A 27,500-nucleotide genomic window follows, 5' to 3' on the forward strand; every position below is an offset into this window, starting at 1 on the left:
TTGTCTTGGCAACATATCTTATAGGTCTCACAATATCAAAATATAAACTATTACTGATTTTAGCTATCGGCATATTTCCCATCAGACATTTTGGTATTTTGATATTTTCATCTGCTGGACGACGACGCAGCAGAAAGACGTTAAGCTGCTAACAGGAAGTAGAGAAACATCCAGCAACCAACAGCAGACTGAAACTACAACAAAGTCGCCTGTTGATGTTTCTACTGCTGAACATCTGACACACACACACACACACACACACACACACACACACACACACACACACAATGTGAACAGTCAACAGGAAACACCAACCGTCTTCACCTCAAACTAACATTCAGTCATTAACTCTTTAACAGTCGTGTAAAATCTGCTTCTGTAGCAGAGACGTGGTTCACGTATGAAAAGTCACAGACCAGAAACTATTTATTCATTGAAATGACTGAAAATCACCGATATGATATAATATGACCTACTGTATATCATGATATAATATGACCTACTGTATATCATGATATAATATGACCTACTGTATATCATGATATAATATGACCTACTGTATATCATGATATGACCTACTGTATATCATGATATAATATGACCTACTGTATATCATGATATAATATGACCTACTGTATATCATGATATGACCTACTGTATATCATGATATAATATGACCTACTGTATATCATGATATGTATCTTTATCTGGATATGATATGACCTACTGTATATCATGATATAATATGACCTACTGTATATCATGATATAATATGACCTACTGTATATCATGATATGACCTACTGTATATCATGATATAATATGACCTACTGTATATCATGATATAATATGACCTACTGTATATCATGATATAATATGACCTACTGTATATCATGATATGTATCTTTATCTGGATATGATATGACCTACTGTAGGACTTTGGTGGTTTTTAAGGAATTGATATCCTTCAACAGCGCACACAACCAATTAAAACACCCTTAATATATTATAATTCCACATTAATGTGGAATGTGTAAATTCAGGGATGAATTAAGGGTTAATTACAGGTGTTTTCATGAGTAAATTAAGACTTAATTACAGGTGTTTTCAGGGGTAAATTAAGGGTTAATTACAGGTGTTTTAATGGGTAAATTAAGGGTTAATTACAGGTGTTTTAATGGGTAAATTAAGGGTTAATTACAGGTGTTTTCACGGGTAAATTGAGGGTTAATTACAGGTGTTTTCAGGGGTAAATTGAGGGTTAATTACAGGTGTTTTAATGGGTAAATTGAGGGTTAATTACAGGTGTTTTCAGGGGTAAATTGAGGGTTAATTACAGGTGTTTTCAGGGGTAAATTAAGGGTTAATTACAGGTGTTTTCAGGGGTAAATTGAGGGTTAATTACAGGTGTTTTAATGGGTAAATTGAGGGTTAATTACAGGTGTTTTCAGGGGTAAATTAAGGGTTAATTACAGGTGTTTTAATGGGTAAATTGAGGGTTAATTACAGGTGTTTTCAGGGGTAAATTGAGGGTTAATTACAGGTGTTTTCAGGGGTAAATTAAGGGTTAATTACAGGTGTTTTCAGGGGTAAATTAAGGGTTAATTACAGGTGTTTTCAGGGGTAAATTGAGGGTTAATTACAGGTGTTTTTAGGGGTAAATTGAGGGTTAATTACAGGTGTTTTCAGGGGTAAATTGAGGGTTAATTACAGGTGTTTTAATGGGTAAATTGAGGGTTAATTACAGGTGTTTTCAGGGGTAAATTAAGGGTTAATTACAGGTGTTTTCAGGGGTAAATTAAGGGTTAATTACAGGTGTTTTAATGGGTAAATTGAGGGTTAATTACAGGTGTTTTTAGGGGTAAATTGAGGGTTAATTACAGGTGTTTTCAGGGGTAAATTGAGGGTTAATTACAGGTGTTTTCAGGGGTAAATTGAGGGTTAATTACAGGTGTTTTCAGGGGTAAATTGAGGGTTAATTACAGGTGTTTTTAGGGGTAAATTGAGGGTTAATTACAGGTGTTTTCAGGGGTAAATTGAGGGTTAATTACAGGTGTTTTTAGGGGTAAATTGAGGGTTAATTACAGGTGTTTTCAGGGGTAAATTGAGGGTTAATTACAGGTGTTTTAATGGGTAAATTGAGGGTTAATCTTCAGGGGTTCTTGTTTCTGACTACAGATGGATTTAATTAAAAAATGCCTGATTAAATAAATACTACACATTTTTGTGATTCTTTTCTTTAAATCAATATGATATTATTATTATTATTATTATTATTATTATTATTATTATTATTATTAATAATAATAATAATAATAATAAATAATAAATAATAATAATAACAATAACATAGTGACGCGCCGGATGAGAGTGAAGCACAATAAACAGATTTAGTCAAACAGGAAATCAGATTGATTGATCAGATTGATTGATTAGTTCTGCTGGTTTGTGTGAACACAGAAGAAGACAGAGACAGAAGGCAGAAAGCTCTGGCTGTGATATACCTGTTTGTTGTCGGTTTTATGTCTGCATCCCCGTGGTCACACGTGGCGCTGGTAGGCGGAAATAACCCGGGCTCTCACCTGTACGTTCACACCGAGCCCGGCCTCCGGTTCCGGGACTCACGCGCAACCGGTTAAAGGGTCTGAACGCCGAGGAAGCTGCTGGGAAAATGGCTGAAAGCTCCTGAAGCTTCAAACAGCGACTGATGGAGGAGCTCAAAGATCGTCTCGGCACGCAGATGACTCACCCACACCTTCCGGTTTGACAGGAGTGGGTGTTTTCTCTCTGCGCATGCGCCACACTGCTGCTGAAGAGGCGTTCAGATGCTTCACTCCGACACATTTTGTAGACACCAAACTGGGGAATGCTTTATTATTATTATTATTATTATTATTATTATTATTATTATTATTATTATTATTATTATTATGATTATTATTGTTGTTGTTGTTGTTGTTGTTGTTGTCGTTAGTAGTAGTAGGAGTATTAAAAACAGGATGAAAACCAAAGTTAAGCAAATGAATTTGTTTGTTTGTTTGTTTGTTTGTTTGTTTGTTTGTTTGTTTGTTTGTTTTTTTCAGGTTTAGTTATGAAGTTTAGGCTACATGTTGTTTGTAAAGTCATAATATGAAATTAATCTAACGGAACAAAATTGACAAATAAAAAACATCAAAGACAATAAAAAACAACATAAACAGAAAAAGTTTTGCTCCCAAACTAAATAAACTCGGTTTGTTTTTGTTTATATGTTTATGTTTATTAATGAACTGCGCTGTAAGGACTCGTTGCTATGACAACAGATCATCAACATGATAATCTGAATAACTCAGTTATCAATGAAACACAGAAACACCTGCAGGACTGATGACGTCACAGCTGGTTCTGAGCCAATCAGGGTCCAGCAACTTAAACCGGAAGTGCTCAAACGCTGAGAATGAACTTTACAGAATATAAAGATATTATAAAATATTATAAATCTATAATAGACACAAACTATTTTATCTAGAGGGGATCATTGACTGTGTCTCCCTCTGCTGGACTCTCATCATCATCATCATCATCATCATCATCATCATCACAAACATTTAACTGTATAAACTTCAGATCAGTTTGTCTTCATCCTGTCACGTTTTTAAATAAAGTTTTACAAGGTGTGTCTGCAGCTGTGACTCACTTCCTGTTGTGATCAGCTGGTATCGACTCATCTTCAGATGGTCCGACTGGTTTCTGACAGACAGGAAGTCAAAGGTCAAAGAAAACCAACAGTTTGAAAATAAACTCTGACTGAAGGAGCAGCTGTGTGTTTACACAGTTTATCAATAAATATAAACATGTACACACACAGTTTATCAATAAATATAAACATGTACATACACAGTCTATCAACAAATATAAACATGTACACACACAGTTTATCAATAAATATAAACATGTACATACACAGTTTATCAATAAATATAAACATGTACATACACAGTTTATCAATTAACAGTTTATATTTAAGAGGAATAAATTGTAAATTAATGAGTATTTAATGAATAAATGAGTCCACGTGAGTCTCTGCAGGATTCAGTGTTCAAAATCCACGTCATTAATGTATAGAGGATGATGACGTGTGTTCATGTATGGAGGATGATGACGAGTCTACATATTTATTTTTAACTCATTTTGTACTTTGAATAAAAATACCTGCCGCGCCAGAGGCTTTTATTTTGAAATGCGGTAAAGGACGTGGTGTCGGTTGCCGGTGTGTTGACGTCACGTGTCCAGGTGAGTTGGGAGCAGTTCCCGCGGCAGACATGGGGCTGGTTTACTCGGAGGTAAGAACAGAAACTGTGTGTTTTGTTAATCATTAATTAAAGTGTTAATTAGCTGCTCAGGTGAGTCTCACCTGGATCCGCGTCACTCAGCACAGAGCGACTCTGTGTGACGTCATCTTTACATCTGTTTTACTTGTTTTCATTATTGATTCATCAAAACTCAAAATATTAATTTTAAAATGAGAGAAAAACATCTGAACTTTAAACAAACATGTTTTACTTTTCTGTGTTTTTGCTTGAAAATCTCCTGAAACAGGAAATGCACCATGAACGCACCATGAACATTTATATTTCTAATCAGCTGACTGTCGTCACTCTGGAGTGAAAATATGAAACGATCCAGATTCCAAACCGGAAGTCATTCCATTCACTTCTCAGATGTTTTTAGTTTCAGGAAGAAACAACATGAATCAATAAGTCTGATCAATAAACCTTCAACTGCAGCCTGCTGATCAGAATAATAATAATGATCAGCTGGATGTTTATCTTCCACATCAGAAAAATGTCCTGAACTTCACTCTCTGGTGCAAACAGGAAGTGTCGTAACTTTGTGGTTTCTGATCTTTGACTATAAATTTACATTTTTATATATTTTATTTTGATACGATCGTCCACCAGCTGCTGCAAGATGTTCCAGAAGGTGTAGATGTGTTTTTATTTATTTGTTTGTTTGTTTTTTAAATCATCCAAAATACAGATACTTATTACTGCTAACTGGACAGAACAACCAGAGATATGAAGGATAAAAAAACAAACTGATTCCACTGGAAACAACTTCCAGTTCCCGTCCGAACCAGTTCATAATCACACGTCTACTGGTTTCTGGACTAGTGAACCATATATTTGACCCTAAATATTGTGAGACAATATGAAACGGCTGTTAGTTTGAGCTGTTAGTGAGTAAATGTTTGTGCAGGTTGTCGCCTCCATGGTGAACACAGTCGACGCTGCACGTGCTCAGAAGGTCAGCATGAACTCGCTGCTGGTCGGTTTGGAACTTAATATGGCCGACAGTTCACATGAACGTGCAAGACGGTCTGTCTCACTCCCTGTCAGTCATACTTGGAGTCTGACGGGGCCGGTCGATGACAGCTTCCTGTTTCCTGTTTCTGCAGCAGAGACGTTGGATAGAGCCGACGGTTCAGTGTGATGATGTGTTTCATATGTCAGAGCTCTGCTCATAACTGTCAGGCCTTAAAGTTACAATTACTTTCTTTTGTGTTATTTTTTATAAATCAAAGTATTTGATATATAAAATATTGATATATAAATCAGAGTATTTTGGTTCCAACAAGCGATGAAAAGGAGGTGAAACAGCCGTCTGTTACAGTAACACAGATGTTTGTGTTTTTGATGAGAAAGGAACAACAACGTTCAACAACAACGTTTGCCTTGATGGCAGATTTGCTGACTTGATAATATCTGAACCAGCGTCATGAGTCACGTGGTTCACTGTCAGACATCACATCTGTTACTGGACAGACTGGTTTATCTGTGTGTGTGTTAACAACATGATGGTTCTTTATGCAAAGCTGTTAGAGGAACAGTCCTCTCTGTTAGCCTAGCTTAGCACAAACACTGACAGCAGGACAAGCTGTTAGCCTAGCTTAGCACAAACACTGACAGCAGGACAAACCGTTAGCCTAGCTTAGCACAAACACTGACAGCAGGTCAAGCTGTTAGCCTAGCTTAGCACAAACACTGACAGCAGGACAAACCGTTAGCCTAGCTTAGCACAAACACTGACAGCAGGACAAGCCGTTAGCCTAGCTTAGCACAAACACTGACAGCAGGACAAACCGTTAGCCTAGCTTAGCACAAACACTGACAGCAGGTCAAGCCGTTAGCCTAGCTTAGCACAAACACTGACAGCAGGTCAAGCTGTTAGCCTAGCTTAGCACAAACACTGACAGCAGGACAAACCGTTAGCCTAGCTTAGCACAAACACTGACAGCAGGTCAAGCTGTTAGCCTAGCTTAGCACAAACACTGACAGCAGGACAAGCTGTTAGCCTAGCTTAGCACAAACACTGACAGCAGGACAAGCTGTTAGCCTAGCTTAGCACAAACACTGACAGCAGGACAAACCGTTAGCCTAGCTTAGCACAAACACTGACAGCAGGACAAGCTGTTAGCCTAGCTTAGCACAAACACTGACAGCAGGACAAACCGTTAGCCTAGCTTAGCACAAACACTGACAGCAGGACAAACCGTTAGCCTAGCTTAGCACAAACACTGACAGCAGGACAAACCGTTAGCCTAGCTTAGCACAAACACTGACAGTAGGACAAACCGTTAGCCTAGCTTAGCACAAACACTGACAGCAAGACAAACTGTTAGCCTAGCTTAGCACAAACACTGACAGCAGGGGGAATGGTTAGCCTAGCTCAGCACAAACACTGACAGGAGGCTAACTGTTAGCATAGTGCAGCATGTAGCCCGTTGCTAACAGTGTCCTGTATGCAGCCGGCCTGTCAGGCGGCGTATGACGGAGACGTCCATCAGCTGTACGAGCTGCTGACGAACAACCCGAAGCTCCTGAACGTGAAGGAGGAACACACCGGAGACACGCCCCTCATCGCCGCCTGTCGCCAAGGCAACCGGAGGGCAATACACTACCTGCTGGAAAACCAGGCCGACGTCCACCTGACCAATAAGGTACTTTTACCTGATGATGTCATCATGTTTCTGTCAGTGATGGTTCATGAAGAGTAATAACATCTACCTGTCTGTCTCTCACCTGCCTGTCTGTCTCTCACCTGTCTGTCTGTCTCTCACCTGTCTGTCTGTCTCACCTGTCTGTCTCTCACCTACCTGTCTGTCTCACCTGTCTGTCTCTCACCTGCCTGTCTGTCTCACTTGCCTGTCTGTCTCTCACCTGTCTGCTTGTCTCACCTGTCTGTCTGTCTCACTTGCCTGTCTGTCTCTCACCTGCCTGTCTGTCTCACCTGTCTGTCTGTCTGACCTGTCTGTCTCTCACCTGCCTGTCTGTCTCACCTGTCTGTCTGTCTGACCTGTCTGTCTCTCACCTGCCTGTCTGTCTCACTTGCCTGTCTGTCTCTCACCTGTCTGCTTGTCTCACCTGTCTGTCTGTCTCACCTGCCTGTCTGTCTCTCACCTGCCTGTCTGTCTCACTTGCCTGTCTGTCTCTCACCTGCCTGTCTGTCTCACCTGTCTGTCTGTCTGTCTGACCTGTCTGTCTCACCTGCCTGTCTGTCTCACTTGCCTGTCTGTCTCTCACCTGTCTGTCTGTCTCTCACCTGTCTGTCTCACCTGTCTGTCTCTCAGAAGCAGAGGACGTGTCTTCACTACGTCTCCAAGAAGACGTTCTCTGCGTTGGATTATCTGATGATCTGCGTCCTGATGCCCATCCTGCTGCTGGGATACTTCCTCATGGTACACACGTACACCTCACTCAGCCAATCAGCAGCCTCTTTCAGGATGACATCACAGCAGACTGAAGTGTGTGTGTGTGTGTGTAGTTACAGAAGCAGAGGGAGCACGCAGCTGTGATGGAGGAGCTGCTGAGCAGCAGCGTCAACGTCGACGCCGTCGACTACGTGAGTCACAAAACTCTGACATCATCACATGTACTCTGACATCATCACATGCACTCTGACATCATCACATGCACTCTGACATCATCACATATACTCTGACATCATCACATATACTCTGACATCATCACATGCACTCTGACATCATCACATGCACTTCCTGTGCAGAAAGGAAACACGGCTCTTCACTACGTGTGTCAGAGGAAGAGTCATCGTCTGGTTCCTCTGCTGCTGCACAGAAACGCCGCCGCCGACGTCAAGAACAACGTACGTATGAACGACGTCACGCCTCCCGCCGGAGATCTGACCAATCCTGACGCTCCGTGTGTTCTGTTGCAGGACGGAGAGACGCCGCTGGACATCGCCACCAGACTGAAGTTCACCAAGATCATCTGTCTGCTGAAGAAGACCCAGTGACTGACTGAAAGACAGGAAGTCCCTTTAATCACAACAAGATGATCAATAAATACAGTAAATATTGATCCAGCAGATTGTTTCCTGCATTTAGATTTATTCAACAATCCTGTAAACTTTAATTTTCATTAAATTTAACTGAAAACAGTTTTTGTTGTTGTTTATTGTATTGATTTTCAGCCAAACAGGAAGTGAAGACGAGACGAAAACAAACTGTCGTGAAGTCATTTTATTTTGTAGAAAACAGATCAAACTTTATTTCAATACAAAACAAACAAAACTTTATTAATAAAAACATGTCGATCAGAGTTATTTATTAGTTTATATCAGAAAACATTTAAAGGCACAATCAGTGATTCTAATGTGAAACCGTTTAGCCCCGCCCCCCAAAGTATGGCCCCGCCCACCAAACTGTGGCCCCGCCCATCGGGGATTCCAGCCACATGATTGGTCGCTGCTGTCCTTCCCACACTGAAAACTAATGAAGACAAATAAATCAAAGATATCAACATGCTAATGTTAGCATGTTAGCATGAGCTAACAGACAGATTGTATAAAGTTACAGCAGCTTCAGATGTTGTTACATGTGTCAGATAATAATAATAATAATACTGTAAAACAACGACATCATCGTAGACGTTTTTACAGACGTCTCTTTTATATAAATGCATCAGTTCTATTAACACAGACTGTATGTAGCCTGAGAGGCAAAACCCAGGGCTCAGAGCGCTCAGACACACCTGAAGGACACTTTACTGTTATCAGCTGTCAGGAAATCAATTTAATGCAACACACAACATGATTAAACCATGATTAAAACATTATTAAAATGTTATTAAAACATTATTAAAACATTATGAAAATGTTATTAAACGTTATTCAGACGTTATCCAGACGTTATTCAGACGTTGTGACTCTAGCGGTGCTCCTGCAGCAGCTTCAGGATGGAGGGAAACATCTGCTCAGGAGCGTCCAGACCCCAAATAAAATCCAGATGTTCCCAATGTTCAATGTGCTGATGGAAGACCAGGTTAGACACCTGCAGACACACAGACAGGTAGACAGACAGGTAGAGACAGGTAGAGACAGACAGACAGGTACAGACAGACAGGTAGAGACAGGTACAGACAGACAGACAGGTACAGACAGACAGGTAGAGACAGACAGACAGGTAGAGACAGACAGACAGGTAGAGACAGACAGACAGACAGGTAGACAGACAGGTAGAGACAGGTACAGACAGACAGACAGGTAGAGACAGACAGACAGGTACAGACAGACAGGTAGAGACAGACAGACAGGTAGAGACAGACAGACAGACAGGTACAGACAGACAGGTAGAGACAGACAGACAGGTACAGACAGACAGACAGGTACAGACAGACAGACAGGTACAGACAGACAGGTAGAGACAGACAGACAGACAGGTAGAGACAGACAGGTAGAGACAGACAGACAGACAGGTAGAGACAGACAGACAGGTACAGACAGACAGACAGACAGGTACAGACAGACAGGTAGAGACAGACAGACAGGTACAGACAGACAGACAGACAGGTACAGACAGACAGACAGGTACAGACAGACAGGTACAGACAGACAGGTAGAGACAGACAGGTAGAGACAGACAGACAGACAGGTACAGACAGACAGACAGGTAGAGACAGACAGGTAGAGACAGACAGACAGGTAGAGACAGACAGACAGGTAGAGACAGACAGACAGACAGGTAGAGACAGACAGACAGGTAGAGACAGACAGGTAGAGACAGACAGACAGACAGGTAGAGACAGACAGACAGGTAGAGACAGACAGGTAGAGACAGACAGACAGACAGGTAGAGACAGACAGACAGGTAGAGACAGACAGGTAGAGACAGACAGACAGACAGGTAGAGACAGACAGACAGGTAGAGACAGACAGACAGACAGGTAGAGACAGACAGACAGGTAGAGACAGACAGGTAGAGACAGACAGACAGACAGGTAGAGACAGACAGGTAGAGACAGACAGGTAGAGACAGACAGACAGACAGGTAGAGACAGACAGGTAGAGACAGACAGACAGGTAGAGACAGACAGGTACAGACAGACAGACAGACAGACAGACAGGTAGAGACAGACAGGTAGAGACAGACAGACAGGTACAGACAGACAGACAGGTAGAGACAGACAGGTACAGACAGACAGACAGGTAGAGACAGACAGGTACAGACAGACAGACAGGTAGAGACAGACAGACAGGTAGAGACAGACAGGTAGAGACAGACAGACAGGTAGAGACAGACAGGTAGAGACAGACAGACAGGTACAGACAGACAGACAGGTAGAGACAGACAGGTACAGACAGACAGACAGGTAGAGACAGACAGACAGGTAGAGACAGACAGGTAGAGACAGACAGACAGGTACAGACAGACAGACAGGTAGAGACAGACAGGTAGAGACAGACAGGTACAGACAGACAGACAGGTAGAGACAGACAGACAGGTAGAGACAGACAGACAGGTAGAGACAGACAGGTACAGACAGACAGACAGGTAGAGACAGACAGACAGGTAGAGACAGACAGACAGGTACAGACAGACAGGTAGAGACAGACAGACAGGTAGAGACAGACAGACAGACAGGTACAGACAGACAGACAGGTACAGACAGACAGGTAGAGACAGACAGACAGACAGGTAGAGACAGACAGGTAGAGACAGACAGACAGACAGGTAGAGACAGACAGACAGGTACAGACAGACAGACAGACAGGTACAGACAGACAGGTAGAGACAGACAGACAGGTACAGACAGACAGACAGACAGGTACAGACAGACAGACAGGTACAGACAGACAGGTACAGACAGACAGGTAGAGACAGACAGGTAGAGACAGACAGACAAACAGGTACAGACAGACAGACAGGTAGAGACAGACAGGTAGAGACAGACAGACAGGTAGAGACAGACAGGTAGAGACAGACAGACAGGTAGAGACAGACAGACAGGTAGAGACAGACAGACAGACAGGTAGAGACAGACAGACAGACAGGTAGAGACAGACAGACAGGTAGAGACAGACAGGTAGAGACAGACAGACAGACAGGTAGAGACAGACAGACAGGTAGAGACAGACAGGTAGAGACAGACAGACAGACAGGTAGAGACAGACAGACAGGTAGAGACAGACAGGTAGAGACAGACAGACAGACAGGTAGAGACAGACAGACAGGTAGAGACAGACAGACAGACAGGTAGAGACAGACAGACAGGTAGAGACAGACAGGTAGAGACAGACAGGTAGAGACAGACAGACAGACAGGTAGAGACAGACAGGTAGAGACAGACAGACAGGTAGAGACAGACAGGTACAGACAGACAGACAGACAGACAGGTAGAGACAGACAGGTAGAGACAGACAGACAGGTACAGACAGACAGACAGGTAGAGACAGACAGGTACAGACAGACAGACAGGTACAGACAGACAGACAGGTAGAGACAGACAGGTACAGACAGACAGACAGGTAGAGACAGACAGACAGGTAGAGACAGACAGGTACAGACAGACAGACAGGTAGAGACAGATAGACAGGTAGAGACAGACAGGTAGAGACAGACAGACAGGTAGAGACAGACAGGTACAGACAGACAGACAGACAGACAGGTAGAGACAGACAGACAGGTAGAGACAGACAGACAGGTAGAGACAGACAGGTAGAGACAGACAGGTAGAGACAGACAGGTACAGACAGACAGACAGGTACAGACAGACAGACAGGTAGAGACAGACAGACAGGTACAGACAGACAGACAGGTAGAGACAGACAGGTAGAGACAGACAGACAGGTACAGACAGACAGACAGGTAGAGACAGACAGACAGGTACAGACAGACAGTCAGGTACAGACAGACAGGTACAGACAGACAGACAGGTACAGACAGACAGGTAGAGACAGACAGACAGGTCAGTGAGGTTCAGGTGTGATGAGGTGATGATGTCACAGGTCAGAACGGTCGAGCTGCTTCCTGCATGTTGCTGTTTAGCAGCTATCATGTTAGCCATCTTAGCTTAGCGTGTTAGCATGCTAACATCTGCTAACTAGAGCTGAGGCTGATGGGAAAGTGTGTTTCTGTCTCCTGTGACCTTTGACCTGCTGGATCAGAGCACTGACCTGAGTGAGGAGGACCGCCACGTCTTTAGGGTCCGCCAGCGTATCCTGTCCCCCTGAAAACAGAGCGGTGGGAACCTTCATGTCCTGGACGTTGTACTGAGGGGGAGTGGACTGAGGACGGGACAGGAAGTAAACACAGACGGTTAGCTTAGCAACGTCTCCCTGTGCTAATTCTGCTTCCTGTTTTATTCTCCTATTCATTGATCTGTGATTGATCTGTGATTGATCTGTGATTGATCTGTGATTGGTTCAGGTTCAGTCTCACCTGGTTATAGTGCTTCATGTTTCCTGCAGCTCCGAAGTCAAACGCCATCAGTTTCCCTCCATGAACGGCCTGAAACACAACAAGAAATCAACATATGTTGATATAATTAATAACTAATATGTTGATATTGATCGTCCAGCCTTTCTAAACACTAGAAGACATCAGGTGTGTTACCTGAGCCCAGTGGACCATGTTCTGTACGGAGGTCCCGGCAGGACAGTGTGTGGTGTAGACCGGCGTCCGAGTCTGAAACAAACACACAAACAAATGATATTTACACAAACATCATCAATCCTCTCTGTCTGTAAACGTGTCGTTACCACAAGCTGTGTATTAATGACGTAACAGGAAATGACGTAACAGGAAATGACGTAACAGGAAATGACGTAACAGGAAATGACGTAACAGCAGCGTTTTCCTCCATGATGGTTCACATACTGTTCATCCCTCAATAAATATATATGAGACATGAATATTATTAGTAGCAGTAAACATTATTATAATAACATCTTAGAGCCACAATGATCAGTCGATTGATTGATTAGTTGGAACTGTTGAAATATATTCAGTAAGTCTTCAAACGATTGATCGTCGATGACTTTTCTCTCTGATACGAACCATGTTGAGGTTTTTCTCGTCGAAGCCGCAGAGGATGAAGAAGAGGTTTCCGCACAGCTCGCTCAGCAGCTTCTTCGCGCACACGTGCTCTGCGAACCACTCGATCACGTTACTCTGAGGCAGGAAGTCCCGCCTACCAAACAGGTCCTGAGAGGAAAACACCGTCATCAATACATAATCAATACATCATCCATATATTATCAATAATATCAACAAGTCTCTGGGGGTTTGTGGCTCCAGTAGGGACGGGAAACCAGTGGAGCTTTAGTACTGGGTGATGTGGTGTTGATGGAGCTAACTCGTTAGCAGGTGACGTGCTAACGTGCTCCAGTAAGCGTATTGCGTCATTTCCGGTTACCGGCTGTGTTTACTGACAGCGTTTCTACTTTATTCTTCATTACTGTGGATAAATTACCTGCTTAGCAGCTAACTTAGCTCAGCAGTTAGCTTAGCAACTAGCTTAGCTTAGCAGTTAGCTTAGCAGCTAACTTAGCTCAGCAGTTAGCTTAGCAACTAGCTTAGCTTAGCAGTTAGCGATGGCTTCTCTCTCTCCCTCTCGTTCTCCTGCTCTCTCTTGCTCGGTGTGTCATATGTTCAGTTATTCTTCTGCCTCCTTTAGTGATAGTGATACGTGTAATAAATGTAGTTTATTTGCAGTGTTTGCAGCGCGGCTCCGCAACACGGAAAACCAGTCAGCAGCTAATGTAGTTAGCCAGCGCCCAGTATCCGGTGCGGGCCGACCTAGCGTAGCTCCCGCTAGTAGAAGTCAGGGCGGCTGGGTGACTGTAAGCAGAAGCTCACGGTTCACCACCAACCAGTTCATGTTTCTAACTGGTTCTCCTCCCCCAGTAACACATCTGCTGAGAAACCAGCTCTGATTATTAGCAGCTCCATAATCACAAACATGAAGTTGTCGACAGCAGCAGCTATAGTTAAATATATTTCTGGGACCAGAGCGGCGACACTGAATCACATTTAAAACTGCTGACTGAGAATAAACATAAATATGTAACGATTGTTATTCACGACTCCTGATTACACCAATCAGAGGTCACTAAAATAATGTCGAGCAGGTGTGAACATTTGCAAAAACAATGTTGGACTCTGTAGTTTCCTCTGGGGGACTTCCCATGATGCACTGGGCTCCTCTCTCCTCCTCTCCATCTGTATGTATTCATGCACCATTAGTGCACCATTAGTGCACCATTAGTGCACCATTAGTGCACCATTAATGCTTGTTACTAACGTGACTTCTTCCCCGGAGTGTTACGCCCGTCACTGCTAATATTATTAGTCGTATCTCTATTATCAATATTATGATCATTGTTATTATTCTGTCTCTCTCTTCTTTCTCTCTCAACCCATCCGGTCGAGACAGACGGCGTCCAGATGTTTTCCTGCTGCTGCTCGTGCAGGAACGTTGTGCGTCTGTAGATTAAAGAGTTCAGTCTGGATGCTCCACGTGCACCTGAGATCACTTCTGTTATGATTTAGAGCTTATAAATAAAACTGACTTGACGTATCAGGTGATCAGTCATGTGATATTAACTCGTTAGCAGGTGATCAGTCATGTGATATTAGCTCGTTAGCAGGTGATCAGTCATGTGATATTAACTCGTTAGCAGGTGATCAGTCATGTGATGTTAGCTCGTTAGCAGGTGATCAGTCATGTGATATTAACTCGTTAGCAGGTGATCAGTCATGTGATGTTAACTCGTTAGCAGGTGATCAGTCATGTGATGTTAACTCGTTAGCAGGTGATCAGTCATGTGATATTAGCTCGTTAGCAGGTGATCAGTCATGTGATATTAACTCGTTAGCAGGTGATCAGTCATGTGATATTAGCTCGTTAGCAGGTGATCAGTCGTGATGTTAGCTCGTTAGCAGGTGATCAGTCATGTGATATTAGCTCGTTAGCAGGTGATCAGTCATGTGATATTAACTCGTTAGCAGGTGATCAGTCATGTGATGTTAACTCGTTAGCAGGTGATCAGTCATGTGATGTTAACTCGTTAGCAGGTGATCAGTCATGTGATATTAGCTCGTTAGCAGGTGATCAGTCATGTGATATTAGCTCGTTAGCAGGTGATCAGTCATGTGATATTAGCTCGTTAGCAGGTGATCAGTCATGTGATGTTAACTCGTTAGCAGGTGATCAGTCATGTGATATTAGCTCGTTAGCAGGTGATCAGTCATGTGATATTAACTCGTTAGCAGGTGATCAGTCATGTGATGTTAGCTCGTTAGCAGGTGATCAGTCATGTGATATTAACTCGTTAGCAGGTGATCAGTCATGTGATATTAGCTCGTTAGCAGGTGATCAGTCATATGATGTTAACTCGTTAGCAGGTGATCAGTCATGTGATATTAACTCGTTAGCAGGTGATTAGTCATGTGATATTAGCTCGTTAGCAGGTACGATGATAAATCGTTAGTGAACTCGTTCTTACCCAGATGAGGAAGTCTGGCAGGACGGACAGTTTGGTCATGGGGCTGCTGGTGAACGCCACGGTCGCCACGGGAGCCAAACCGAAGAACAGCTTGATCTTATTGGCCAGTTCTGGCAGCGTGGAAAACGCTATGAATGCTGGGAAATCAGAGACAGATACGGAGAGACTGTGATGAAGATGATGAGGATGAGGATGATTATTGTGATGAAGTTGAGTGTGTGGTACCTATAGTTGTTCCCTGAGAGTGTCCGATATAGAAGATCTGGTCCTGTCCCGTCACCTTCAGGATGTGGTCTACAACAGCTGGAAGATCCTTCAGCGCCATCTCATCATAACTACAGACAGACAGACAGGCAGACAGACAGGCAGACAGACAGGTAGACAGACAGGCAGACAGACAGACAGACAGACAGGTAGACAGACAGGCAGACAGACAGACAGACAGACAGGCAGACAGACAGGCAGACAGACAGGTAGACAGACAGGCAGACAGACAGGCAGACAGACAGGTAGACAGACAGGCAGACAGACAGGCAGACAGACAGGTAGACAGACAGGCAGACAGACAGGTAGACAGACAGGCAGACAGACAGGCAGAGAGACAGACAGGATGTAACTGTGTATTTTTCTAATTAAAATCTTCCTGTAAACTGTGATAATTGTCTTTTCTGCTGCTGAGGAGAAACAATAACATCCCATAATGTGATTACTGAGTCTAGACATCATATAAAACCTGCAGGTAAACTAACACACAGCAGCAGGTTTCTTCTTCTGTATCTATGACTGACGTCATGATGGAACAGTGTGTTGTAGAGGATCTACCTGAACTTCCAGAAGTCCTCCTGGTCTGGGTGGAGCGTCTGGTGTTTCCTGGACCAGGTGTTTCCTCGGCTGTTTCCCAGCCAGACGTCGTAGCCGGCGTCGGCCAGCACATATCCCAGACTGCAGTTGGGCAGGTTGGTGATCCAGTTACTGCCAGCAGCCAGGAGGCCGTGCTGCAGCAGGACTGCCGGCCGCGGACCTGAAAACACAACCGACATTTACTTTCAGACAACCAGCAAAGACAGGCTTCAGACGTTAGAGGTCACCCTAACATCACGCTAACATTACCCTAACGTCACCCTAACATTACCCTAACATTACCCTAACATCACCTTAACATCACCCTAACATCACCCTAACATCACGCTAACATCACCCTAACATCACCCTAACATCACCCTAACATCACGCTAACATCACCCTAACATCACCCTAACATCACCCTAACATCACCCTAACATCACGCTAACATCACGCTAACATAATCAGAACATTACCCTAACATCACCCTAACATCACGCTAACATTACCCTAACGTCACCCTAACATTACCCTAACATTACCCTAACGTCACCCTAACATCACGCTAACATCACCCTAACATTACCCTAACATCACCCTAACATCACGCTAACATCACCCTAACATCACCCTAACATCACGCTAACATCACGCTAACATAATCAGAACATTACCCTAACATCACCCTAACATCACCCTAACATCACCCTAACATCACGCTAACATCACCCTAACATCACGCTAACATCACGCTAACATAATCAGAACATCACCCTAACATCACGCTAACATCACCCTAACATCACGCTAACATCACCCTAACATCATGCTAACATCACGCTAACATAATCAGAACATCACCCTAACATCACGCTAACATCACCCTAACATCACGCTAACATTACCCTAACATCACGCTAACATAATCAGAACATCACCCTAACATCACCCTAACATCACCCTAACATCACCCTAACATCACGCTAACATCACCCTAACATCACGCTAACATCACGCTAACATAATCAGAACATCACCCTAACATCACGCTAACATCACACTAACATCACGCTAACATCACCCTAACATCACCCTAACATCATGCTAACATCACCCTGACATCACGCTAACATCACCCTAACATCATGCTAACATTACCCTAACATCACCCTAACATCACGCTAACATTACCCTAACATCACCCTAACATCACGCTAACATCACGCTAACATTACCCTAACATCACCCTAACATCACCCTAACATCACGCTAACATTACCCTAACATCACCCTAACATCACGCTAACATTACCCTAACATCACCCTAACATCACGCTAACATCACGCTAACATAATCAGAACATCACCCTAACATCACCCTAACATCACCCTAACATCACGCTAACATCACCCTAACATCACGCTAACATCACGCTAACATAATCAGAACATCACCCTAACATCACGCTAACATCACGCTAACATCACCCTAACATCACGCTAACATCACCCTAACATCATGCTAACATCACGCTAACATAATCAGAACATCACCCTAACATCACGCTAACATCACCCTAACATCACGCTAACATTACCCTAACATCACACTAACATCACCCTAACATCACGCTAACATAATCAGAACATCACCCTAACATCACCCTAACATCACCCTAACATCACGCTAACATCACCCTAACATCACGCTAACATCACGCTAACATAATCAGAACATCACCCTAACATCACACTAACATCACGCTAACATCACCCTAACATCACCCTAACATCATGCTAACATCACCCTGACATCACGCTAACATCACCCTAACATCATGCTAACATCACGCTAACATTACCCTAACATCACGCTAACATCACCCTAACATCACCCTAACATCACGCTAACATCACGCTAACATAATCAGAACATCACCCTAACATCATGCTAACATCACGCTAACATCACCCTAACATCACGCTAACATCACGCTAACATCACCCTAACATCACCCTAACATCACGCTAACATAATCAGAACATCACCCTAACATCACGCTAACATTACCCTAACATCACCCTAACATCACGCTAACATCACCCTGACATCACGCTAACATCACGCTAACATAATCAGAACATCACCCTAACATCACGCTAACATCACCCTAACATCACCCTAACATCACGCTAACATCACGCTAACATAATCAGAACATCACCCTAACATCACCCTAACATCACGCTAACATCACGCTAACATCACGCTAACATAACCTGAACACAACCCTAATATAAACCTAACATCACCCTAACATCACCCTAACATCACCCTAACATCACGCTAACATAATCAGAACATCACCCTAACATCACGCTAACATTACCCTAACATCACCCTAACATCACCCTAACATCACGCTAACATCACGCTAACATAATCAGAACATCACCCTAACATCACCCTAACATCACCCTAACATCACGCTAACATCACGCTAACATAACCTGAACACAACCCTAATATAAACCTAACATCACCCTAACATCACGCTAACATCACCCTAACATCACGCTAACATCACGCTAACATAATCAGAACATCACCCTAACATCACGCTAACATTACCCTAACATCACCCTAACATCACGCTAACATCACCCTAACATCACGCTAACATCACGCTAACATAATCAGAACATCACCCTAACATCACCCTAACATCACGCTAACATCATGCTAACATCACGCTAACATCACGCTAACATAACCTGAACACAACCCTAATATAAACCTAACATAACCTACATAACTATCAGAGAATTGACATTAAACCAGCATCATGTTGTTATATTATCTGATACGATCAGATTATTCTTGTTTTATTTCCTTCTCATCGCAGCAGATCTTCGCTGAACGGTAAATATATATAAAAAGGAAGCAGTGCAAACATCACATGAACATTTCAGGGTAAAGTTCAGCTGGTGAAACAGGAAGTAAGCATCTGATGACCGGACTGAACTTCCTGTTTCTCCAGAAATGCAAAAAGTTTCAGTTTCACTTCCTGCTTCATGAAACATCAGAGTTGAGGTTGGAGTGACTTTAGTTAAGAGTTTTAATATCCACTCTGACACATGTGTGCTTCTATACCTGTAATGAGCTTTTATATCATTTTAATGTCTTACAGCAGCTTGTTTACATTAAAACTGACACATTCTGCTCATCTGCAGCTCTACATTCATATTCTGTTGCTTTACTAGAATATCTGCATGATTCACAGTCACCTTATCTCAAAGGTAAAAACATGTTGCAAACAAAGTGTTGGCGGCAGGTTGAAGCCCTGGACTTTGACTTGCAGGCAGTGTTTCTACATACGTTCATCTCAAGTTTCTGACCTTTGACCCTGTTTAACATGTGACATGAGAACAGGATATAAATAACAGAAAACCACTAAAGAGGAAGACGTTTGCTCTGAGTAACTCTCCATAAATAAAGAAATATCAGAGAATGTGAAGTGAAAAGACTGCAGACGTCTTTCTCTGGTTTATTCCACCTGACTGGACGTTGAGTTACTAATTATTCAATTAATCAGCATCGATCTGCTGATCAATTCATCTATTTGAGTCATTTTTTAATAAAAAAAAGTCAAATTTTCTGATTCCAACTGAATATTTTCTGGTTTCTTTAGTCTCTATGACAGTAAACTGATTGGTCCTCTCTGCTCTGATTGGTCCTCTCTGCTCTGATTGGTCCTCTCTGCTCTGATTGGTCCTCTGTGATTGGTCTTCTCTGCTCTGATTGGTCCTCTTTGCTCTGATTGGTCCTCTGTGATTGGTCTTCTCTGCTCTGATTGGTCCTCTTTGCTCTGATTGGTCCTCTGTGATTGGTTCTCTCTGCTCTGATTGGTCGTCTCAGAGATGGAAAGTCTCACCTGTAGTGTGTTTGAGTCCTTGTGGGATCCTGTTGACAGTCAGGATGAACCCGTCCTCCGTCACCACCTGGTGCTCCTCCGCCGGGTAACCCCACCTGTGGATGATCTCTGTCTGCACACACACACACACACACACACACACACACACACACACACACACACACACACACACACACGCACGCGCACGCACACACGCACACGCACACTATGTTATTACTACTCTTGTGAGTCACTTGAAACCATCAGAAAACAGTTTTTACATTTTAAAGTTAAATGTTATTTTTAAAGATGTTCTTCAGCAGGTTATTGAGTTATATATATATATGTATGTATGTGTATATATATACACAGTTTTTACACAGTTGGGCCAGTGATTAAAAATATTAGCATCTATCTATTAGCATCTATCTCTGTATCCGGTCAATATTGACATTGACACCAAATTTATAAAAATCTGCATTTCATGAGTTGAAAATGGCTCAACGTGTCGTCTGCTGTTTGAAAACGATGCTGACGTAGACGCGACCGTCGGGGAAATCTCTACGTCATGAAAGCAGAATGATAACACCCCCCCCCCCCCCCCCCCCAGCCCCGCGCTCGGCAGCTAACAGAGGCTAACGGCAGCTAACAGAGGCTAATGACAGCTAATGGAAGCTAACGACAGCTAACGGACGCTAATGAAAGCTAACAGAGGCTAACAGCACCTAACAGAGGCTAACGGCAGCTAACAGAGGCTAACGACAGCTAACAGAGGCTAACGGCAGCTAACAGAGGCTAACGGCAGCTAACAGAGGCTAACGACAGCTAACAGAGGCTAACGGCAGCTAACAGAGGCAAACGGCAGCTAATGGAAGCTAACGACAGCTAACAGAGGCTAACGGCAGCTAACAGAGGCTAACGGACGCTAATGAAAGCTAACAGCAGCAGAGGTGCAATTTGGTACAAATTATTAGAAAAATACGGAAAAAAGTGTTAAAGATCCAAAAAATGAGATTTAGCTTCAGTAGCCGTCAGTAAACAACTGTTTGCTTTGTAAAGACGTAGCAGAGTAACGGCGTCCTGAGCAGAGAATGAAGTCACACTGCCTCAGCCGCTGAACACTAACGTGTGTTTCTGGAAACATCTGAGGCAGAAACAGTCGACGCAGTAACAGAATATTGATCCATATCTGATCAGCTCTGCCTGGTTTTTTACAGGCTTTAAAAGGACTTCAGTTCAAAGACAGCAGAGAACTCCTCTGTGACCTCTGACCTCTGACATTAACAAAGAAGGACTGTGCTTTGTGTCTCTGACTCTTTACTGAACTAACACAACATGTGGATCAGATATCAGCAGCTCAAAGTCCATCAGACCTCCAACACACAGGAAACACGACCTCTGACCTCAATAATCAAACTTGTCATGTTGAGTCATCTCAGTTCCCCTAAATACATCAACGTTTCCCTCACCGCCTGCCAGGCACAACTCTGGGCTGAATATGATCAGATCAAATGATTTATTAGGCTAAATGTTTCAGGGAAAATGGAAATGATGTAACTCGTATCAAACCCGACATTCAGTCACATGAAAATGAGGATAAATGCTGTAAAATATAAATGTGTTTAAACTGTTGACAGACAGATTCTCTAGTGCAGCGCCCGATCAAAACACGCCTGTTCAGAACGGCCTGATTATTCAATATCTAGAGAGAGGCTATAATTTACCCACGTCCCCTGAACGCCTCACACGCAGGCTATCAGTAGACACTGTAATTTACCCACGTCCCCTAAATGCCTCATATGCAGGCTATCAGTAGACACTGTAATTTACCCACGTCCCCTAAACGCCTCATATGCAGGCTATCAGTAGACACTGTAATTTACCCACGTCCCCTAAATGCCTCATATGCAGGCTATCAGTAGACACTGTAATTTACCCACGTCCCCTAAACGCCTCATATGCAGGCTATCAGTAGACACTGTAATTTACCCACGTCCCCTAAATGCCTCATATGCAGGCTATCAGTAGACACTGTAATTTACCCACGTCCCCTAAATGCCTCATATGCAGGCTATCAGTAGACACTGTAATTTACCCACGTCCCCTAAATGCCTCATATGCAGGCTATCAGTAGACGCTGTAATTTACCCACGTCCCCTAAATGCCTCATATGCAGGCTATCAGTAGACACTGTAATTTACCCACGTCCCCTGAACAGAGCTTAACTCTCTAAACTTCATGCTATTTGGTTCTCATCGGATGTAATTCCACCTCTGACCACAGTGTGGGTTGCAATGGCAGAGTGGCGCTGTCTGTATTTCTGCTTGTTGACTCCAGGTGCAGAAGAAGAAGCAAATCAACATTATCAACATTATTTATGAGGTATTTTTATATATTTCTCGAGAACCGCTCATCCAAACAACTTTGTACACGGACGTTGCACTTCCTGGATTCCCCAGCGATCCACCTGCCAGGTATGACGTAGATCACATGAACAGTTCCCGAGATACACAAAGGACAAACACACACAGACACACAAACATACAGACAGACGGATGAAGGAACATGTGACCCAGTGCAGCGATGTCATAATTAATAGATATTTCAGCTTTGATACAAACACAACACTTGTTAGTAGATCAGTTCATTGGTTGGTTTGTTAGCGTGTTAGCATGTTAGCATGTTAGCACAGGGAAACACTCACAGTACTCACAATGTTCATGTGCACTTCAGGGTCTAGTTTGTCCCGCAGGAGAACGGAGTGTCGGTCGAGTCTTGGCGGGACGTCGGCCAGACGTCTCAAAGCGTCAGCTGATCCGACGAGGAGCAACACACACGCCACAACACACTGCATCATCTGCGCACACACACACACACACACACACACACACACACACACACACACACACACACACACACACACACACACACAGAGTTATAACAGTCAGTGTTTTTGAGAGTTGAGTTAAATAACGGAGCTGTTGGAGCATCATGTGTTCAGTGTGACTGATGGATTATTTGTTTCTGCAGCTGAGCGTCACTGAGAAATGTGTTTGTGTTATAAACACGTGTTTTAATATTCTCATAATGTGATTATTCTGTGTATGAGGAAGCAGAATTTCCTTCTTTGTGTTTGTTGTCAGGTTTGATAGTAAACGTGTGACTTTATGTCTGATTTTGTGTGATTTGTTTCTTTGTGTGTGCAGTAGAGCTTCAGTCAACCAAAGAACATCTCGATCGACTGAAATTGTACATAATCTTCAACTAATCGATTAATCACAAGAGGGAAAAAAGTGAAACATTGTTGGATGTTACAGAGTGAAGCAGCCACATTTCTCCGTAGGTTAAGCTAAGCTATCGTTGCTAACTTTGGAGCTAACGCCTTCACTCTTCCAGCAGCAGCTGGGAAACAACAGACGAGACTTTTCTTGGTCTCGAGAAGCTGCAGCATTTATTTACTGACACACTGTAGTCTGTACTGCACATCAACTGACACACTAGTCTGTACTGTACATTAACTGACACACTGTAGTCTGTACTGCACATGAACTGACACACTGTTGTCTGTACTGCACATTTACTGACACACTGTAGTCTGTACTGTACATTAACTGACACACTGTAGTCTGTACTGCACATGAACTGACACACTGTAGTCTGTACTGCACATTTACTGACACACTGTAGTCTGTACTGCACATTTACTGACACACTGTAGTCTGTACTGTACATCAACTGACACACTGTTGTCTGTACTGTACATTAACTGACACACTGTAGTCTGTACTGTACATTTACTGACACACTGTAGTCTGTACTGTACATCAACTGACACACTGTAGTCTGTACTGCACATTAACTGACACACTGTAGTCTGTACTGCACATTTACTGACACACTGTAGTCTGTACTGTACATTAACTGACACACTGTTGTCTGTACTGTACATTAACTGACACGCTGTAGTCTGTACTGCACATGAACTGACACACTGTAGTCTGTACTGCACATTTACTGACACACTGTAGTCTGTACTGTACATCAACTGACACACTGTTGTCTGTACTGTACATGAACTGACACACTGTAGTCTGTACTGCACATGAACTGACACACTGTAGTCTGTACTGCACATTTACTGACACACTGTAGTCTGTACTGTACATCAACTGACACACTGTTGTCTGTACTGTACATTAACTGACACACTGTAGTCTGTACTGTACATGAACTGACACACTGTTGTCTGTACTGTACATTAACTGACACACTGTAGTCTGTACTGTACATTTACTGACACACTGTAGTCTGTACTGTACATTTACTGACACACTGTAGTCTGTACTGTACATCAACTGACACACTGTAGTCTGTACTGCACATTAACTGACACACTGTAGTCTGTACTGCACATTTACTGACACACTGTAGTCTGTACTGTACATCAACTGACACACTGTTGTCTGTACTGTACATTAACTGACACACTGTAGTCTGTACTGTACATGAACTGACACACTGTTGTCTGTACTGCACATGAACTGACACACTGTTGTCTGTACTGTACATTAACTGACACACTGTAGTCTGTACTGTACATTTACTGACACACTGTTGTCTGTACTGCACATTTACTGACACACTGTTGTCTGTACTGTACATGAACTGACACACTGTTGTCTGTACTGTACATTAACTGACACACTGTAGTCTGTACTGCACATTAACTGACACACTGTAGTCTGTACTGCACATTTACTGACACACTGTTGTCTGTACTGTACATTAACTGACACACTGTAGTCTGCACTGTACATTAACTGACACACTGTAGTCTGTACTGCACATGAACTGACACACTGTTGTCTGTACTGTACATTAACTGACACACTGTAGTCTGCACTGCACATTAACTGACACACTGTTGTCTGTACTGCACATTAACTGACACACTGTAGTCTATACTGCACATTAACTGACACACTGTAGTCTGTACTGCACATGAACTGACACACTGTAGTCTATACTGCACATGAACTGACACACTGTTGTCTGTACTGTACATTAACTGACACACTGTAGTCTGTACTGTACATTTACTGACACACTGTTGTCTGTACTGCACATTAACTGACACACTGTAGTCAGTACTGTACATCAACTGACACACTGTTGTCTGTACTGTACATGTACTGACAAACTGTAGTCTGTACTGCACATGAACTGACACACTGTAGTCTGTACTGTACATGAACTGACACACTGTAGTCTGTACTGTACATTAACTGACACACTGTAGTCTGTACTGCACATGAACTGACACACTGTAGTCTGTACTGCACATGAACTGACACATTGTAGTCTGTACTGCACATTAACTGACACATTGTAGTCTGTACTGCACATGAACTGACACACTGTAGTCTGTACTGCACATGAACTGACACATTGTAGTCTGTACTGCACATTAACTGACACACTGTAGTCTGTACTGCACATTAACTGACACACTGTAGTCTGTACTGCACATTAACTGACACATTGTAGTCTGTACTGCACATTAACTGACACACTGTAGTCTGTACTGCACATTAACTGACACACTGTAGTCTGTACTGTACTCTTTGGCGGCGCCTGTGGTGATCAGCGGTAACTGCAGGTGTGTTTTTGGACTTCATTACCCAGAGATCCACAGTGTCGCCTGTCTGTGTTAGCTCCGCCTACCCTCTCTGGCGGACCAATCACTGCTGGCTGATGGGAAACGTGTCACTACACGCCGCTTGTGATTTGTTGTACTAGTGTAACTGATCAGCAGATCACAGACTCAGCAGTTATTGATTGATTTATTGATTTGTTCATGTGACAGTTATCAGACGCCACATTTACAACAACAACTACCATTATTATTATTATTATTATTATTATTATTATTATTGTTATTATTATTATTATTATTGTTGTTGTTTATTGGAATTAATATTTATTTCTGATTTCACTTCATCAGCTTGTTATTGATCCTCGTTTGAAAGCAGCGATTGGTATTTTTCTGTTGAATCATACTGAAGGATTGATTATAAAGTATTGATGATGTAAATTTAAAATGAGATTTCTGTACATGTTGATTGATCATCCTGCTGGAATAAACTTCATTAATTCTAAATGATTGAATGATTGTTTTTCATGTGGCGTCTGTTTCTGTCTGCTGACTGACCGACTGTTTTATTCTTTTGTTTTTGCTTCAAACAGAAATCAGAGTTTCCGTCTGTTTCACCTGACATCATCTGTCACACGTTTACGTCACGTTTTCTGCACGACTGTCAGCCTGTTTACAGCCTGTTTACAGCCTGTTTTAACTCTGATGTTCAGCCTGTTTACAGCCTGTTTACAGCCTGTTTTAACTCTGATGTTCAGCCTGTTTACAGCCTGTTTTAACTCGAACACCTGATTACACCTGTAGTTCAGCCGATGACCCGGTAAACAATGACCCGCTAATGACCCGGTAATAAACCGCTAAAGACCCGGTAATAAACCGCTAAAGACCCGGTAATAAACCGCTAAAGACCCGGTAATAAACCGCTAAAGACCCGGTAATAAGCCGGTAATAAGCCGGTAATAAGCCGGTAATAAGCCGGTGATGTGGTTCTTAGACTCACCTGTCCGCAGCCCTGCTCTCTGGTCATTTGACGGTTTTTTGCCTGAACAGACGGAAGACACCGGCAGTGACGTCAGAGGGACTGCTGCTCTGTGATTGGTCAGAGAGAGCACTCGGGTTAGTTAACTCTTTGTTCTCCAGCTGATCGATCACACAGATCAATGATCGAATCAACACGTACAGAGACCGGAAACAAATCAGCAGAAACCGTGTATTAAAAAACAAAATGCAGAAAAAACATTCAAAAAATGATTGTAGTGAAATAGCCTGAAATTAAATTAAATGTGTGTGTGTGTGTGTGTGTGT

At 42.9% G+C, this 27,500-nt stretch overlaps 4 protein-coding genes across 9 annotated transcripts in view; 2 read left to right on the top strand and 2 right to left on the bottom strand.

Moving 5' to 3' along the window:
- Window positions 1-2,768, bottom strand: part of stambpl1 (STAM binding protein-like 1) — a 29,005-nt gene extending 26,237 nt beyond the window's left edge. For 2 of the 3 annotated variants that reach the window (XM_044336930.1, XM_044336928.1), the window contains exon 1: window positions 2,504-2,767. The gene's annotated coding sequence lies outside the window, so the exon portion shown is untranslated. Of the gene's footprint in view, window positions 1-2,503 lie in introns of all 3 variants that reach the window. The other variant, XM_044336929.1, reaches the window with a different exon arrangement.
- Window positions 2,769-4,221: 1,453 nt separating this feature from the next.
- On the top strand, window positions 4,222-8,438 carry ankrd22 (ankyrin repeat domain 22). Of its 2 annotated transcripts, none has more exons than XM_044337772.1 (6): window positions 4,222-4,321; window positions 6,787-6,978; window positions 7,609-7,716; window positions 7,803-7,880; window positions 8,046-8,144; window positions 8,217-8,438. In XM_044337772.1, the coding sequence occupies exons 1-6, from the start codon at window positions 4,301-4,303 to the stop codon at window positions 8,292-8,294; spliced, it is 576 nt and encodes a 191-aa protein (XP_044193707.1). In that variant the 5' UTR covers window positions 4,222-4,300; the 3' UTR covers window positions 8,295-8,438. The 2 variants fall into 2 exon arrangements, with proteins under 2 accessions (XP_044193707.1, XP_044193708.1); XM_044337773.1 differs by having other exon boundaries at window positions 7,612-7,716.
- Window positions 8,439-8,504: 66 nt separating this feature from the next.
- Window positions 8,505-27,373, bottom strand: lipf (lipase, gastric). 3 transcript variants are annotated; one of them, XM_044337765.1, is made up of 12 exons: window positions 27,196-27,370; window positions 23,328-23,399; window positions 23,256-23,288; window positions 20,564-20,675; window positions 16,608-16,806; window positions 16,011-16,120; window positions 15,786-15,922; window positions 13,336-13,482; window positions 12,892-12,963; window positions 12,718-12,786; window positions 12,453-12,563; window positions 8,505-9,330 (listed from the first exon to the last, which is right to left on the bottom strand). In XM_044337765.1, exons 1-12 carry the CDS (start codon window positions 27,220-27,222, stop codon window positions 9,208-9,210), a joined length of 1,212 nt encoding a protein of 403 aa, XP_044193700.1. In that variant the 5' UTR covers window positions 27,223-27,370; the 3' UTR covers window positions 8,505-9,207. The 3 variants fall into 3 exon arrangements, with proteins under 3 accessions (XP_044193700.1, XP_044193701.1, XP_044193699.1); XM_044337764.1 differs by having other exon boundaries at window positions 8,506-9,330; window positions 23,256-23,399; XM_044337766.1 differs by lacking the exons at window positions 23,256-23,288; window positions 23,328-23,399 and having other exon boundaries at window positions 27,196-27,373.
- Window positions 22,893-27,500, top strand: part of rnls (renalase, FAD-dependent amine oxidase) — an 18,122-nt gene continuing 13,514 nt past the window's right edge. Inside the window, exon 1 of the mRNA XM_044337771.1 lies at window positions 22,893-23,016. Coding sequence (XP_044193706.1) covers window positions 22,920-23,016 — 97 coding nt within the window. The 5' untranslated portion in view covers window positions 22,893-22,919. The remainder of the gene's footprint in view (window positions 23,017-27,500) is intronic.

This window comes from Thunnus albacares, chromosome 20 (assembly GCF_914725855.1).
Source record: "Thunnus albacares chromosome 20, fThuAlb1.1, whole genome shotgun sequence".
NCBI lineage: Eukaryota > Metazoa > Chordata > Actinopteri > Scombriformes > Scombridae > Thunnus > Thunnus albacares.